This window comes from Ostrea edulis, chromosome 9 (genome assembly GCF_947568905.1).
Source record: "Ostrea edulis chromosome 9, xbOstEdul1.1, whole genome shotgun sequence".
NCBI lineage: Eukaryota > Metazoa > Mollusca > Bivalvia > Ostreida > Ostreidae > Ostrea > Ostrea edulis.
This window is the reverse complement of record NC_079172.1, coordinates 20,996,452-21,014,907: the sequence shown is the minus strand read 5'-3', so window position 1 is coordinate 21,014,907 and position 18,456 is coordinate 20,996,452. Positions and strand designations below refer to the sequence as shown.

The following is an 18,456-nucleotide window of genomic DNA, read 5'->3' as shown; positions in this document are numbered from 1 at the left end:
ATATTATCACTTCTGGCCATAACTGGAAAAACAGAAAAAGTTTTGGATTGCCAAAAATAAAAGGCAAAATCTATATACAGTTACAAAAAAAGATTTAAGCTTAATAGTACCAGGTGCAAACGTACATGTAAACGTAGTGTGTGTGTGTATATAAAAACACACACACACACTCAGTAGAAAGAAAGAAAGGAAAAGAACCTCGGTAGACAATAATACATTGAACACAATACACAGCGGTCTGGATAAATGGAATAACACTCATGATCAAGATTTGAAAATACTTTTCCGGTAAGTAGGTACAAAATTATTGATATTAACATTAATCATGCATAAATACTGTTAAAATCAAGCAAATCAGGTATAAACATGATACACATACACCCAAATCCCTTGTCATTATAAATTTCTTGAGCTGGTAGATTTTTTGTATTTTTTATGATTGCTTCAACAGATACTTTTCATATTTCACATATAACTGTTCTTAAGTTTGTTTTCCACTCCTATTTATTAATCGACTTATTTACAATAGTTGACACTAAACTCAACAAATGGAATCCTTTGTAATACTGTTTGGTAAATTTTCTATAATTTATTAAATAATCCCAAATTTATCTAGAAAGAGGGTTGGCCAAGTCAAAGACCCTTTTGGGAATCACTCCTTTGAGGGCAGTTTCTTTAACGAGGAATGCATCAGGATTAAATTGCACGTGGTCCATTGACGCTCGAACCAATGGCTTTGCCAATTCGCTGACTCGTCCTGTTGCGCTGGCTCGTTTGGCTGCTCGTGAAATCGGCCACACCTCGTCCTTCGGTAATATATACCCATCGGTTGTTCCTTTGGGTCTGGCTAGTTCCACACTCCTTGCCTTTGCGCTAGCATTCTTAGCAGCTGGGGTGACCTATTGGAAATCAAAAAAATTAGATCTGAGAGCTTCATCTGTGAACATATGTTAAGATCAAGAAGAGAAAGATGTAGATCCATGTACACACTATTGTATAGAATTGTTTGCTGTTCAGTTCTGATATTGAAATATAGATGATATTCATTTTAGTTCAAGTAGCTACAAATATTTAAATTTGGTGACACTGTCAGTAGGAAGTATCAGTACAGATAACACAAGCAGCTTCATACAGGCCATTGAGGGTGTCTGAAGGGGCCCTCGGGGCGGTTCTTTGGTGCTGCCAGTGATTGTAGTCGCTCTGAGGCAGAAGCACTGAGGGCGGGGCCAGGAATAATGGTTTCTATTTGTCGGGCAGGCTGGAACTCTCGGACAGGGTTTTTGTGAGCAGCAAGCTGATTAGTACGGGGCCGATCCTCTGCCGATTTGGCCCCTTTTGTCACACACCATATTGGACTGTTTCTGCCACAGCTATAGAAAAACTGGCTTCTGCAAGGATCAGTAAATAAGTTTAAGAGTGTGTTATGTTTGAAAAGAGGTAAAGTAATTTGGTTGAAGCTGAAATGTTAACAGTCTGTTAGTTTGAAATGAACACACAAGGTTGAACTCAGAAAGTGGACATCATTGGATTATGTCAATGCATTAAGACATCTATTCTATGTGGTTATGTTTGCAAAAAAATCAGATAAAAGGGAGGGGAGATGAATATGACAGAGTATTGTTTGAGTAATGAAAAAAAATTGAAAAATCAAAAATGAAAGGAACTATACAAAGGTGGAGGTAAATATATTTTTTTTTAACACAGTGTATAACATAATGCCTCAGATAAGGCAATTACCAGCTACTGCCTTTAACTGAAAGTGAATTTATAATGCCTCTGATAAGGCAATTACCAGGTACTGCCTTTAACTGAAAGTGAATTTCAACACTTTTTCATTGAATGCTTTCATAGCCCTGAAAGCATTTTTACTTGTATTGCTGCAAAAATATTCTGTGGAGGAGCTGGAGAGAAGATATTTTTTAAAAGCCACGAAACAGAGATGTACAATATTAATAATCAGGTAAAAGCATTAGTGTTAAATTCGTAAAGACAAAATTATGTTCCAAAGATACAAACTTTGGGAATAGTTTCAGAATTGCTTCTGGTCCAAGGATATCCCTGTAGGGAGAAAATCACGAGTTGTCACTGATAAATTTAAATTTCTGACAGAAATAACCCACTAGGAAAAAGACAGGCTTCTGTGGGTGTGTAGGATATCAAAGTGAATGCTACCAAGATTTAAACCAAAAACAAATGTTGGGTCAGATTTAGTTCAATCAATGATATCTTGAATTCAAATAAGACAGGTCCTTGAAAACGGGTAGGAGTGGCTTATAATGAAAGTAGGTCACGTAATGTGTGAACGGAAGTTATAAATGGTGGAAGAGAACCTAGCAATCTGAATTGATAAGAAACTAAATAGACATAAAAATGGACTTGTAGATCTTCTTGCAGTTAAAGAGCAAGCACTGGGAATTGTAATAAGATCTTAGGTAACCATATCCTGCTATCATGATGTTTAAAATTCTTCTGATTATCGGAATGAAATTGGCATATGATGATGGACAGGTGTGAGCGATCACAATACATATAACAAAATGTCTTGAATGTCACTGTTCATTAGACAGATATCACAAAATCTAGATATTGCCCTTATTGTTTAAAACATCTTCACAAAATGTACCTATTCTTGATATCTAGACATTGTCTCATTTGTTACATTCACCATATTTCACTTCATTGTTCTATAAACCCCCTTTGAACTCTACCGTGTTTATGTGGGTTACATGTAAGGTAAATAAGTGGTTAATGAGCACCTGCTTAATTCCAGATATTACACCTTGCTCAGAATTAATAATTTACACGATATACTCTGTACTTTCGATCCCGCTAATATTATGGTTACTCTTGGAGACTAAAGAGCAATTTACGTGTTCTGGAAGCATTTTCATTGTGTAAATTCTTGACTGAACTGTAGCTTACCTGTCCTCTTTGTAGTCGGGATGGGCTGCTTTAAAGCTTGCTAGTTGCTGTACACGCCCTGAGGCATCTGGCATATTTTTAGGAGGTGCCTCCCATATTTGTGAAGGCCTTCCACAGCTGTAGTAGAACAGGGGCCTGAAATACGAAAAATCCTCCATCAGATTTTTCTTTTATAGTAGAATTAATCTAAGTTAAACTGTGTCTCAAACTGATTAAATTAGAAATGTAAGATCTCATTTCAAATTTGAGGACATTTCTATCATTCCAACATTAAGAGAGCATTCTATGTAGTTAACATCATGTGATACAATACATGTAGAAGATGAAATAAGGAATGGTGCTGGTTAATTCTGATTCAATTATACTAAATGATCAATGTCTTAGAATTTTCAAATTTTTAACTTCAGAACATGCAACAAATTCCACCGATTACATCCTCCTGCCACCCCGTTCTTTTAAAACTTCTCACCTGAAGGAACACAAATTGTAAAATTACTTACTTTTGAAGATAATGTATTCCTCTAGAAAATGCGGGATTTTTTTTAGTGTAGATAAACTCGTAGGCTTTCTTAAGCTTATAATATTTAGTCACCCCTGAGGTAGGATTATCCAACACATCTTGATATCTCTCAAACAGGGACTGGCTTTCCTCATCCTGGGCTTCATCCAAGGGACTCATTGTTTCATCACCTCACTGTCTATCATATCTAATTATCAAACTCCATTTTGAATTGACATAAGGTGTCGTGAAGGACTGCCAGCCATTGTTGCTAACAGCACTCTAACTAGTGCACAGAAAGACCAGGGATATCGGGATTAACAGGAGTTAGTTTGGTCATTTAATCCATGTTATTAAGAGACTTACAAGTGACACGAGACAGATTTTTATTCCTAACGCAAGTCTTTCATACACCTTCCCAGGATTTTAAAATTATTGATGGTAGCATTCAAGTAATGGCTTATTATTTATGTATGTTTCTGGGTGCAGTCCGGTTTTATTATGTTTGCGTTTTTTATCATAAATTTTTATCTTGCTGGACTGAAAGCCTTTTCTTATTCATCTAAACCAGCATTATTTCTTTTTCTATAGACTTAATTATTGCAAAAATTCAAGTTAATGTCGTGTATGGAAGTTATCTATATTCCTCTTACATTTTGTATATCGATCAGGCTCTTTGAGCGTAAACTGAGAATAAAAATCAGAAATAAGATTCTGTTTATATATTTTTGGATTGTTAAAATTACATATTCCTTAGTACACTGTACTAACATTTTGATTCATATTTAAAATGTAATCTAGAGATAAATTTTATTGACTGTCTTAATAGTGTTAAATCTAAAGCAAACTAGCATGGTGCCGCACCATGCCTTTTTTAATTGCACCATGTCCTTTTTTTCTCTATAAATTTTTAAAAAATATTTGTTAATATAAAGAATTGTTCTTTATTTCACAAGGTTGATTGAAAAGTTAAAAATCAAGGCAGCAAATATTTACTTTTAAAGAGGCTAAATGATTATTCTATTACTATCATAGTATGATACAATGAAAGTGCCCTGAAATTGTCTTGCCGCAACGAAAAGTGCCCTTTTGAACATATGATATGTGTGCCCTCTCTAGATCCTAGATTTAGATTCTGTATTGATTAGATTAATTTGAAAATTTGACTTAAGTGTATTCTCAGTTTATCATCATGGAGCCAGTTGTTCTTCAAGGCTCCGTTTCGTATCTTGAGTAGGGAAAGGAGGGTGTTTCCTCATTCATGGTAGTAAACTGACACCTTGCCAGCTGATTTACATACCTTCCATCTTGTGGGAATCTGGGTTAGAATAGCTAGGTCCTCAGTACCCCTTGCTTGTCGTAAGAGGTGACTAAATGGGGCAGTCCGTTGGATGAGACTGCAAAAACCGAGGTCCCGTGTCACAGCAGGTGTGGCATGATAAAGATCCCCTTACGCAATGACCGTAAGCGCCGAGCATAGGCCTAAATTTTGCAGCCCTTCACCGGCAATGGTGACGTCTCCATGAGTGAAAAATTCTTGAGTGAGACGTTAAAGAATATAAAATCAATCCATCATACATACCTTCCCTTGGAGTCCCCAGTAGAGAAGTCCTTTTTGGGCGTAGCTAGCTGTTCTACTCGGTCACTGGCCTTTTGGATATTGGGATTGATGGGCCATAGCATCTCCTGAGTGCCCCACATAACATTAGGACTGAAATTGAAGTGAAACATCAAGTAAAGATCAAAGTAGCAAAGTACCAATCTGACAGTCCGTCTTTTTTGTGAAATCTGATCTTCCTAGTACAGACATTAAATCGTAAGTGTATTAAGTCCCTTGAAACACTGTAACGTAAAGAGTTCCGTACTGTAAACATGAAATTTGCCTTTGATGGTAATTACACTAAAAAGATGCTGAAGAAATTTCTACATGAATATTTTCTGTGTATCCATTTCTTTGAATTTCTAAAGTAAATGTGTTGCCATGAGGGATGAACCCTGTAAGGGTTGGGTCATTAAATCATTTTCCACACATGTTGTACTCTTTGATATATAGCAAATGCGATATCAGTTAAAACTTTGATACTCACCCGACATTTGTAAAATATCCTACTTTTATATCTTTGGGACGAGAGAGTTCCAATAACCTTTCCCTGAAATGATTTAATAATGGTGTTCATAATTTATAAATGATCATATAATCAACAAATTACAAAGTGTGAGATAAATGTTGAAAATGATAAGATACACTATGTTATGTCTTCCTCAAACAATAACAGTCATATCATCTCTCTCTCTCTCTGTTCTCTCTCTTTCTCCTCTCTCTTCTTTCTTTTTCCTCTTTCTCTCTCTTGCTCTCTTCTCTTTCTCTCCTTTTTTCTCTCCTCTTTATCCTTCTCTTTCTATCTTTCTCACTCTCACTACTCATCCTTTCCTCTCCCTCTATCTCTTCTCTTTCTCTCCCCCTCTCTTCTCTTTCTCATTTCCCTTTCTCACTCTTTTCCTTCTCCTTCTCTCCTTTCTCTCTCTCTCATTCTTTCTCTCCTCTTTTTCCTATCTTTCTTTCTCTTACTCCTCTTCTCTTCCTCCTTTTGCTTTCCCTCATATCTTTTCTCTCTCTCTTTTCTTTCTTTCTCCTTTCTCTTTCTCTCTTATTTTTCTTCTTTTTCTATATCCTTTCTCCTCTTCCTGTCTCTTTCTCCTCTCTCTTTCTCTTCTACTTTTTCCTTTCTCTTTACTTTCTCTCTCTCCTTTTTCCTCTTCCTTTCTCTCTCTTCTCTCTTTCCTCTTGTTTTCTCATTGCATCAGACATTTAGCTTTATGCTCTTTATTTCTACTGCAGTGAGACTGTGATTTTGTAATAATAGTGTAAAGTGTTATTTCCAAGCAGTCAAACCACAGAGACAACTTTAATTCAGGCAAGAAAAAATTGACTGAACTTCCAGTAATTAAAAAGTGAGACCCTGATGATTGTGTTTGTGGTCTGTTGTCCCGGTGTTTTGACCTTTGTCTTTATATTACAGAACCATTTATAGTCTGAGTTATACTGTATCAGTAAATTAACGATCCCAGAATGCAGACAGACCCTCACTCCCAAGCCTGTTATCAGGATGTCTACAGGATGAAAAGAAAATATTACAAAGAACAGATTTATCAAGATTTGTCAGTAGTGAAACAATATCAAAATGCTCAACTTTTCATAAACCTTAATATGCACTGCACAGATGTGATAAATCTCTTGATTGTACTGATAAAAAGATTCACAATGGAAGACATCACTGTTCCAATGAACCTGCAACATTTTACAAAAGGTCGCACAACTAGAGATCATAAATACCTTTTGCTATTTGTTTTTGAGGGTAAATTCATGGCAGATCTAATGAAATGTACACAGTAAGTACATAAAAAAGGCGTTGGTTTTCATTTGTATTATCTTTCATGAAAGAAAACCCCTAATCTTTAATATTTTTATACTTTAATGATACTTCTTGAGAAATTTATGATGAACACTTGATGTTGTTTTCCCTGCTGAATCATGAGAATATTATAATACAGTGTCTACGTTAAAAATATGCAACAGCAGACTCGACTAACATTACATATGCATTGGTGAGATTGAAAATTTTGAATGGAAGATTTCTCAGGAATCAATCAATACATGTAAATAATTTCTATGTCTCTCTCAATTATTCTCATGACTTTGCATACAATTTTTGAATTCTTGATGATAGTTTTGTACATTATATCAGACTTCAGTAGAGAGGGTACATAATGCTACACATTGAGTTCCTTTTGTAGGAACATCTTTTTACCAGAAAATTTCTAGTCTAAGAGTTAAGTGCTTGAAAGTTATTATGTTATGGAGTGCAGTAGTGTAAAAATATATCAACATGTTGAAATGTTGGCTTGAAAAACCTCCACATGAAATTAGAATGACTTTTCTATATACAAACTCTTGCTCAGCAAAAAAAATATAGAATGGATAGTGGGGACTTGTAAACTTAGTATTTCATATGTGTATATATGTTAATGCTGATTGTGAACATGGGGATATAGGGGCCCCTGACAGTACCCGGTCCTGTATAGAGTAGAATTCTCTAGTAGAGGAAGTGGTGATGACAGATACCCCCATTTCTACATGCAGTTATGAAAAGTAGAACATACAGAAAATGGAAAACAGTACCTGAACAGTTAGAAATTTAACTTCTTTCATTGGAAACTTTTGCTGATTAGATTTACATGAAATTTTACTAATTTCTATAGTTTATTGTTACCATTTTTTTGTCCTCGGTGAGTTGAATTGTCTGTAACACCTTGGTCTCAGGATGATATGTATTTGTGTTTCACCAATGAAGCTTCATGTGCAAAGAGCACAGAGTTACAGAGTTTAAGAAATGGTTTGGATTCTAGATAAAGTCCCAGTGGCGGTTGAGCCTTAGTGCAATGACACTTCACATTAAGGGTTAAATGTAAGATTGACCCCTGTTATTTTAGGTTAGAAGGTGAAGGCCACGTACTCGTAAGAAGTAGTTTGGATTCTGAATGATATATCAAACAGTTTAGACTTGTCCCTATGATGACAGGATGGCATTGGTTTTTTGGGGTTGGTTTTTTTTGTTGGTTTTTTAGGTCAGAAGGTCATGGTCTGTGGATCACTTTTGGTAATGGATGATTTTATTTCCAGACTCGATTTCTAGACTGGGTCCAGATATGAAAATTTACATGAAGAGTCTTTATGAGTAAAGGATGACCTATTGGTGGTTTTTTTTTTTAGGTCAAAAGGTTATTGGGTCATATATGGTAAGAAATATTTTTAAGAAATGATTTCTAAGTGATATGTCAAATTTTATATGGGTCGATCTTTAATAGCTATGGAACTCCCCATGATGTATGGATGACATTTATTGTTTTGAAGGTCAAGGTGACTGGGTCACATGCAAGAAATGCTATCTCATGTAATTCCTGAACCTTAGTGATGAAACTTCACACAAAAAAGTTCTCATATTAAACTTAGTTAAAGGATGCTTGAGTTTTAAAATTCAAACAGTTTCGTAAATGTAAAAGAATATAAATAGAAATGGGTTAACTAATACTATTGTTTGCTTTCAATTTAATTATCTTCTTCAATGGCAAGTTGAAGACTAAGTTATTGTAAAACTATGAGTAGAAACTTAAGTAAAACAAGAGGTACTGTGAGCAATGCTCACTAAGAATACCCCCCGCTTACCCCAATCTCCCAAAGGGTGTTGGTAATAGGTAAAACTTCAGTATTATGATCCAAAAGGTATCTAGGAACACAGCATCTCCATGCGATGAAAAAAGCCGTTAAAGAATTTAAATGGAAACCATATTGCTACTTTGATGTCCAGTGCACGTGACCTTTGACCTTTTGACCCCAAAATCGATAGGGAACATCTTCATCCCATGGGTAGTCCATATGTATGATATGGTGACTGTAGGTGGAAAGGATAACGCTTTAGAGCCCGGAAACCATATTGCTACTTCGATGTCCAGTGCGCTTGACCTTTGACCTTTTGACCCCAAAATCGATAGGGAACATCTTTATCCCATGGGTAGTCCATATATATGATATGGTGACGGTAGGTGGAAAGGATAATGCTTTAGAGCCCGGAAACCATTGCGTCTACAGACGGATGGATGGACAGACAGACGGACAACCCGATTTCAGTATACCCCCCCACAACTTGTTGCGGGGGGTATAATAACTAATAAGTTTTTATACGCCCGTCTTTAGACGGGACGTATTATGATACAGCGATGTCTGTACGTCCGTCCATCTGTCGTTCCATCCGTCCGTCCGTTCGGGGTTTTCTCTTTATAATTTCATTTCCCTTTCACATATCATGCTGAAACTTGCTGTGTAGCTTCTTTGTGGGTCACTTTAGATCATACTGCAATTTTGATCCATTTCTACCTTTTTTCCAGGAGTTTTGCCCTTTTATTTGGAAATAATTATTATATGGAGGGTACATAATTTGTCCGCCCTACTCCTCCCACAGTTTTCAAGTGAGGACCTTCTTATTTTGTGGAGTGTTTGTATGCGTATTGAAGATGTGCATGTGGGATGGATTTTAATTTTCTACAATTTTTGAGAAAATTACAGGTTGTTGAACTTAGTCTATTTGGAAATTAATATTCTATGGAGGGTACATAATTTGTCTGCTCAACTCCTCCCACAGTTTTCAAGTGAGGACCTTCTTATTTTGTGGAGTATTTGTATAGGTACTGAAGATGTGCATGTGGGATGGATTTTGATTTTCTACAATTTTTGAGAAAATTACAGGTTGTTTAACTTAGTCTATTTGAAAATTAATATTCTATGGAGGGTACATAATTTGTCTGCCCAACTCCTCCCACAGTTTTCAAGTGAGGACCATCTTATTTTGTGGAGTGTTTGTATGGGTATTGAAGATGTGCATCTGGGGAAGGATTTTGATTTTCTACAATTTTTGAAAAAAAAAGATTGTTGAACTTGGTCCATTTTGAGGAAATCTCGATTTTTAAGCTAAGACCCTTTGTTCATATGAAAGTTTGTCACAGCCTCATGATGGCTGATACTACCTGAAGCAAAGTTATACAAATTATAGCAAAAGAAAAACACCCTATGTAATCATTTCACGGGCGTATTATGTACCGTTTGCGGTACTCTTGTTTAGATTTAGATCAAATATGGTTTCAATACACTGTTTTGAAAATAATCCAAAATCGTATTCTTAAAAAAAAGAATATGGTGAATTTTATAACAGTTCAGGTACTGTGACCATTGTGTATTCTGAGAATGGGTTAATGAGAGGTTTCCGTGGTTACAACATTGAGGCTTTACTCACCCCATTATCAAATCTTGTTCAATATGCTCGTGGGAGTATTTACCAGGACTGCAAAAATAGTTCTCAAGAGTAGAGTCATTCTTGACTCATGTCCATAACACAGAAGGTGATATTAGCTGTGAATACAGTAGCAGCGGTACTGATGCTGCATCTCTATATGTACAAGTGTGACAAGCCTGGTGTGGATAGTACTGATACTGAAAATACTCAGGCAGTATGTAGTGGACGAATCGTTAGTAAGAAGTAGTGCATTTTAATTTGGAAACAAGATCTTAACATGTAGACAACATAGCTTAGCTCCGTTCCCTTAAAATGCTGAGTCTGCAGTTAGATCACGACAGATTTACCAAATGGTTTAAAATTTCTGCTCTTCTACATGTTGTACAAATGCATAATAATATATGGATGAAAATTAATTTTAAATACCTGCAAGATTGAGTAACTCACCCAACAATTAAATCCTGTTGGTAATAACTATCGGACTGAGAAAAATCAGGATTCACAAGCAAGTCCAAAGAGGCCATGATCGCCAAAAGTTGAATTCAGAATACTGTAACTGTGTCAATGGGGTGTCGTGTTTTATCTGAGTATTGGAAACCTAGGCTGCATGACTGACAGGTCTCCAGATGGTCAATACCACTAAAGACCCATGCAGTTATTACATTAATGTAGGAATTATTCACTAAGGGGTTTTTAAAATTGGCAGTTAGTTTATTAATGTAATTTAAATAATGTCTGGGCATTATATTGTGTATTTTTGTTTAAATGGAAACCTTTTAGCACATTTGAAAGTAAATGGTACAGACAATTCGGTTTTTTATCTAAAGCCATTTCGAGAATGAAAAATCATTTCTAATGTTTAAAATGAAACAAAAGAATAAAATCATTTTTGAATTTTGCTCTGAGAAAGGATTGAAAGGCTTTGTACCTTAAGGTGGACAGACAAACAGTGTATTTAGTTGTAAATGCTTTAGTTTGATCTACTCTAAATCTCTTTATTTCCTGTAAGCAATATAAATCCTTAAATGTGTTAAACATACAGATATCATTCATTGGAGGTAATGGAAACTCGTGGGTACCTTAAATAAATCACTATTTCTATTCTTCTCTCCATCCATTTGTCAATCAAATATTTATGTGACACAATATCTTGTAATGATTAGTTTTAAAGACAAAGTCGTCATATTTGGTTTATGAGCCTAATGGTGAGAGGAAGATAGCTACACATTTTGCAGTCAGTTGGTCAAAGGTCAAGAAAAGCAACAGTCCATGTGACAACAATTATGATTTTGAATATATCGATTGTTGGATAGAATGAGTTGTGGACATTTGACCACTCATTTCATTTTTAGGTAAACTAATTAAGGGGGGCATTATACATAACAATTAAGAGGTCACACTTGAGTCGCTACAACAAAACTGATCATATACAATATGTCAAGTCCATGGATATTGATGACCTCTTCAACAACTACAACAATTTTATTCTAACAGTAAAATGTGTATTCAAAGGGAATTTATATTTCAATCTCAAAGAGAATTATGGAGAACTTGAACGTACATGTAAATGTAGATATTGTGAAAAAATCCATGCTACTGGAAGCAAATTTCCCATGCAATGTGTGTACAACTAAATCCAGTGTAAACATGTAGTTACAAAGCCTTACAATCCAAAACAATCCTCTTTCAGAGCCGAATATAAGTACGAAACTGTACAGTCATTAGACAGGGTGTTTTATGGGAAGGGAGAGTGAAATTAAACAACTTGAAGGACAAGTTTGAAATGTTTACACGTACTTTGCTGACAATTTTAACAAACACTTGCTGTCTTCAATTTGTGCACTATAGATGCAAATTATTGACATCTTTAAACAAACAGAAAACTGCCATATTGACTGATTTCAGTGCTCCTGGTATCAACACGATCGGTGCAGGAAACAGTTTTCCAACATGATATTAGATTATAGATCAATGATGGCATTTATAAGTGTGATTTGAAATACATATACTATACACTGAAAGTTGTCCCGACTCGCATGTAACAAATACAACTATTCAGAATTTTGCTACTGTGTTGATAAACTACATTTCATAGATCTAATCTTGATTTTATAGCATTGTTTTAATTAAATAGCTTACAGTATTTAAATCTTTAAAAAAAAATTGATCATATTCGTAGGTGCATTACACATTTTATATTTGATTGAATTTCTTAAATAATACTAAGGGGGGTTGTGTCTGACATATTAAATAGATTGACACCATTGATTGAATATGACAGATAAGGCATATTTTTGATTTATACGTCCTACTTGCAGAACATTGGTGTGTGCAACAGAATTAAAGTATGAATCAATCAGGCCTAATGGGAATTGTTCCCATGCATAGATTTGGAAGAATCTAATTAATCTGAATTCTCTCACACTAAATACAAACTACAGGTAATATCAACTGTTGTCATAGCCAGTGCTGGGGGTTATACATGCAGCTACCTGTTCGTTCCTATGCATGAGATTAACTCATAAATGAAAAAAGTATTAAATTGATTATACTTTAAAGTTTGAATGTACTGAAGAGAAGAGAAATAACCTGGCCATTTAGAATTGAATTTATTGTGGTGAAAGCCAGTGTCAGTCTAAGGCATCTATCAATTCTCTCAGTAGGTCATTTCTTGTAAGTCCAGCTGTGATGATATGACCAGCTAATTGGTCAGGAGTGTGATAGGAATGGGGAACTTGTTGACACTAAGGTCATTCATTATTTCAGCTGGCTATATAGACTATTATCTTTTGCCACCTGATATAACCCTGACAAGTATATACAATAGTCTAATTAATGGTAGAAAAATATTGTGTCAGAATTTTTTTTTAACCAATTGAATGGTAAATATGAGATCCAAAACCAGGTAAATACGAAACCGGGTAAATATGGGGTCCAAAACTAAGTAGATCTGGGGTCCTAAACCAGGTAAATTTGGGATCCAAAAGCTGGTTAATATGGGATCCAAAAGGGCTGATACAAGATGATTGACCAGCTGTGTGTTTTCTGACCATGCAGCTGAATATCACTTGAGTTAGTCCAATGTTTCCATGATGTATACATATTTAATGGTGTATCATTATATACAATTTATTGACTTGTCTACATCCTATAGTGTAATATCATTGTATACAATTTATTGACTTGTCTACATCCTATAGTGTATCATTATATACAATTTATTGACTTGTCTACATCCTATAGTGTATCATTATATACAATTTATTGACTTGTCTACATCCTATAGAGTATCATTATATACAATTTATTGACTTGTCTACATCCTATAGAGTATCATTATATACAATTTATTGACTTGTCTACATCCTATAGTGTATCATTATATACAATTTATTGACTTGCCTACATCCTATAGTGTATCATTATATACAATTTATTGACTTGCCTACATCCTATAGTGTATCATTATATACAATTTATTGACTTGCCTACATCCTGTAGTGTATCATTGTATACAATTTATTGACTTGTCTACATCCTATAGTGTATCATTGTATACAATTTATTGACTTGTCTACATCCTATAGTGTATCATTATATACAATTTATTGACTTGTCTACATCCTGTAGTGTATCATATATACAATTTATTGACTTGCCTACATCCTATAGTGTATCATTATATACAATTTATTGACTTGTCTACATCCTGTAGTGTATCATATATACAATTTATTGACTTGTCTACATCCTATAGTGTATCATTATATACAATTTATTGACTTGTCTACATCCTGTAGTGTATCATTGTATACAATTTATTGACTTGCCTACATCCTATAGTGTATCATTATATACAATTTATTGACTTGCCTACATCCTATAGTGTATCATTATATACAATTTATTGACTTGTCTACATCCTGTAGTGTATCATTGTATACAATTTATTGACTTGTCTACATTGTATAGTGTATCATTATATACAATTTATTGACTTGTCTACATCCTGTAGTGTATCATTATATACAATTTATTGACTTGTCTACATCCTGTAGTGTATCATCATACACAATTCATGACCTTATCTGCATCATGTATAATGCATTATACAGATCTAATTAATCTTGTCAATTAACATCAGTATTGTACCCTACAGCTGTTGAGGTGTAGAACTGGTTAATGATTGCTGAAGTTTAAACTTTAACCAATAGTATTCAATGTTCCCTCAATTCTACTGTTAAAATCACAATGTAAAACATCCCTCTCCACCCCCTACCCCCAGAGAGACGAAACATCCATCTCCACACCCCCCCCTACCCCCAGAGAGACGAAACATCCCTCTCCACCCCCTACCCCCAGAGAGACGAAGTGTAAAAATCAGCAGTGTGCTCACAATAGACCATGGTTTTAAAGGATTTTGGGTATTATTGATGAAACATTTAGTCACAAAACATGCTTTTTGTATCCAACAGAATTTTAATACATTACACTGATATGTTTTAAAGGGGTGGTAGTGGAATAGCAAGCTGATTTTAAATAGCCACTTTGGAACGGAAATTACCTGATGAAAAATTTATAAAAGATATTGGCAAATTGAGCAAGCATTCTTACAGTCTCATAAAGCAGGTACCAGAAATATCTGGATAAGAATTAAATTAAGTGTCACCCAGGTTCTATGGAATGAATTGGTTGATGACTACAAAGACGATTGATTTTTAAAGAGCCCTTATATTAGGGTGCATATGTTCAGTGTTTGTGGGACTACCCTGTCAACTGAAAATAGGCAAAAATCATTTCCACCAGGGCACCATTTTAAACAGTAATCCTTAAAAAAATGCAAATATTGATAATAAAAGTAAGCAATAATAGGTAAGTATCAAAAAGTAAATAAACAAAAGGAAATAAAGAATTCTTGCTTACCTGCCAGATTGCCTAATTCGTTCATATTCACCTGTAAATTAAAATATTAAAAGTTAAATTGTATGATTTCACGAATATTCAGCCGAAAACAACACCACACCCACAAAAATGAGAGCAAAAGAAAAAAATCTCGAATCCACACCTCTGTCCAAATCACCAAAACCTATATAAAAGCCGGAATTCATTGGCGGGTCCAGACCGGACCGGACCGGAAACACGTTATTCCATTGGGTCAGCATCCCACTGCCTGCAGTGCAACACTTCTACTTAACGGTTTAAATGGTGTGTTTGTGCCTTGGAGTCAGTACAGCACATTGTATAGAAACGTCTTGGACCATAGCCATAGTGAAACAAAGGACCCGCACAGAGTGTTAGCCTGACAAGTATTCGATAAGACAATTTGCTGAGTTGGGGCTAGGAGGTTTATAGACCGTATCCGGGGCAATGTATAGTCTACATCGGATAAATGTTTTGAAATGTTAATAGTATGTAGAGCAAGCGTGCAGTCCATCTTAGTGCACATGTAACACAATGAGGTGTTGTAAATAAGTCATGAAATATATAAGTAAACGCTGAAATAAACACATAAATTTGATGAAAAATAGAAAGAAATTGGCATGTTGTTGGAGAGAGAGAGAGAGAGAGAGAGAGAGAGAGAGAGAGAGCATATTCCAAATGATTAAGAATTTCAACCCTTTCATGTATGTATAGCACGTGAATTAACCAGTTCGATATATGTCAGTCTGATTACCCTTACACTGGACCCGAGAGTGGAAGGAGAGGGGGGGGGGGGGGGGGGGGGGGGTAATCAGACTGGATGTATGACACCATACTATAAAGATGCTATTGTGTTTTGAATACAATGCGATACTTCTAATATAGCAAAAGAGGTGCATGTTAGTTTTAAATGTAACTCACAGCTGAATGCAATTTTCCTCAACAACAACCCCCCCCCCCCCCAAGAGAGGAACAGAATATAGAGAAAACAAATCCCCGTCACCATGGATATACTTTTACATGTTGTATCACACACTGTCACAAACCTTCCTCTTGGTCCTCTGCGAGTAAAAACTGCGCACGATGTTCATCTAAAATCACGCGAAATAATTAAATAATCACATACATTATTTTCAAATATGGCTCAGTTAGTACAAATCGTATAGTGTATTTTTCTCCCCGCTAACCCGAAGGGAGCGGGTTATTATTATCATAGGAAATCAAGTTGGACGGCGGTTTGTCCGGAATCCCCAGTATAGCAGTACAACGTATGAATACTCAATAAGCAATCAACATTAATTATACATGTATATTATAGAGGGAAGGTTATGGGAATTACCGTAAAGGAATATGCAGTGTTATGATGGTAACACCCCCACCCCACCCCACCCACCCACACACACACACACACCTACACACACCTCTTAAATCGGATTTTTAAAAAAACACTGTATATAGAAAAAACGTAGTGAAACATAATTACATAAGGGTTTTATAGAATCACACGGGGAATTTTTCATCATTACTATCACGTGTGAGTTAATTTTGGAGTGATGCTGATGGGTTGTTAATCATTCTGGTTAGTTTAACTTTTCGATACTGAAATGTTTTCCAAGTTTCGGCAGGCAGTGTATCTGACACTTCGGAGAAGTTTAAACAATGAAAAAGACGAGGTTCCAATATTTCTCAGACTGGCGGGCAGCGATACGTGATTTGTGTGTTTATTTGTGTTTATATGGGGGCACATTTTACATTTTCAAACTAGAAATTAAGAACAAACCCGAGTATATCTTTTCTTTTTTAAAGTTTAAATTATTTAATGTATTTTAATTTTTTGTTAACTATATAGTGTCGGTAACCCGATTGAATAGATCATGTTTTGAGAGTATACGATTGTTTAGAGTCTTGTAAGAAGATACGGGTGTGGACATTGTTTGGCCATTGATCACTTTTACAATCGAAAAAAAACTTTCATTGTCCGACACCTCGACACAAATTCGCTGTCAAATCGTCCGTTTCTTCTCATTGTATGTGTCAATCCTACTTAGCATTATATATATGTACATGTACATCTACGATACGTTTTGACAGAACACAACAAGATATATAAAACATTGATTTAACACATTTTTTGCCTCGTCAGTTTCAAATGCATGAAGTCATGCGTCTGTAGAAACCGTTAAACATTAGACTATTGTTTTCACTCGTGACTGAGAAAACCCAATTAAATTGCGAACAGAAATGTTTTAAGTGTATTAATGGATTGCTTTCTTTGACCGATTGAAAGGTTGCAATTGTTTGGTCGAGTATTATAGCAATGTGTGATATTAAGTTATTTAAAGGATTACTTAAAAGACAGGCGAGATTAAAAGGTGCAATGCTTTGTTAAAACTTTTTAAATGGCCCTTTCAATCGTCTGCTTCATTTCTTTTGCAAAATATAATTGTTTTCTTGTGTGGAAGTAATTTCGTTTTTCAATTTATAAGAAATCTCTGCAAGCAACGAAAGCATTTACTTATCTGTTCATCTGAATGATTGTAAATATTACGTAATTGTGGTATTTAAAAAAAAAAAAGAAGTAAGCACAGCTATCTTTTGAGTTCCACAAATTACGAAAGTTTTATCTATCAATGAAATTAATTTTTAAAGCTAAAAAGAACATACCTTTTAGACCAACATCGGCTGCCATTTTTTAAATTGTATACTTTTCCTTCCTATTCTACGTACAGTTTAAAAGTTGGTCTTAGCACATGGTGTTAAAACTCCATAAGAGAAAGTGAAACGCTCTCCCATTGAAAGCGCGCGTAGCAACGACCTTTGACACAACCACGTGACGTAACAGTGCGTGAAATATTGCAAACCGTAGTTACCTGCAAAAATTTCCTGTCGGTATATATATGCAACTATCTCGAACGAGAAAAATCAATATTGATAGGAAATATCATTAATGATTCAAAAATTTTGAACGAATATTGTTCAGGTTGTGTTTTGTTGATTTTTCCCACATCTATAGAAATGTTCGAATGTAATTGCTTTTGGACTCGTTTCCGTTGATATCAAAGGGCTGCGGATAACAATGCAAAGATTCGCGAAATTATTTGCATATATATAGAAATATATAATTATCATTCTGTTGGTCAATTTGAAAATCCACATTTACAAAGCTTAATATTTAACGATCAGGTATTTGTCAAAAGTAGATTGAAAAATATTTTTAAGCACATTATTTTCAATTTTGTATTGTGGATATTGTATAATATATAAGGGAAG

At 35.1% G+C, this 18,456-nt stretch overlaps 2 protein-coding genes across 5 annotated transcripts in view; one reads left to right on the top strand and one right to left on the bottom strand.

Moving 5' to 3' along the window:
• LOC125657702 (testicular haploid expressed gene protein-like) overlaps positions 1 to 18,097 on the bottom strand; it is an 18,201-nt gene extending 104 nt beyond the window's left edge. Inside the window, exons 1-9 of one of the 4 annotated variants that reach the window (XM_048888440.2) lie at positions 17,851 to 18,097; positions 16,233 to 16,277; positions 15,190 to 15,220; positions 5,509 to 5,571; positions 5,004 to 5,132; positions 2,923 to 3,057; positions 2,017 to 2,058; positions 1,133 to 1,388; positions 1 to 899 (exon numbers count right to left, since the gene is read on the bottom strand). The exon at positions 1 to 899 is cut by the window's left edge and continues 104 nt beyond it. In XM_048888440.2, coding sequence (XP_048744397.1) covers positions 609 to 899; positions 1,133 to 1,388; positions 2,017 to 2,058; positions 2,923 to 3,057; positions 5,004 to 5,132; positions 5,509 to 5,571; positions 15,190 to 15,220; positions 16,233 to 16,277; positions 17,851 to 17,875 — 1,017 coding nt within the window. In that variant the 5' untranslated portion in view covers positions 17,876 to 18,097 and the 3' untranslated portion in view covers positions 1 to 608. Of the gene's footprint in view, positions 900 to 1,132; positions 1,389 to 2,016; positions 2,059 to 2,922; positions 3,058 to 5,003; positions 5,133 to 5,508; positions 5,572 to 15,189; positions 15,221 to 15,331; positions 15,533 to 16,232; positions 16,278 to 17,850 lie in introns of those variants that run through there. The other 3 variants (XM_048888442.2, XM_048888439.2, XM_048888441.2) reach the window with 3 other exon arrangements.
• LOC125657699 (uncharacterized) overlaps positions 1 to 18,456 on the top strand; it is a 33,785-nt gene that overhangs the window by 7,649 nt on the left and 7,680 nt on the right. The gene's annotated exons all lie outside the window — the stretch shown is intronic.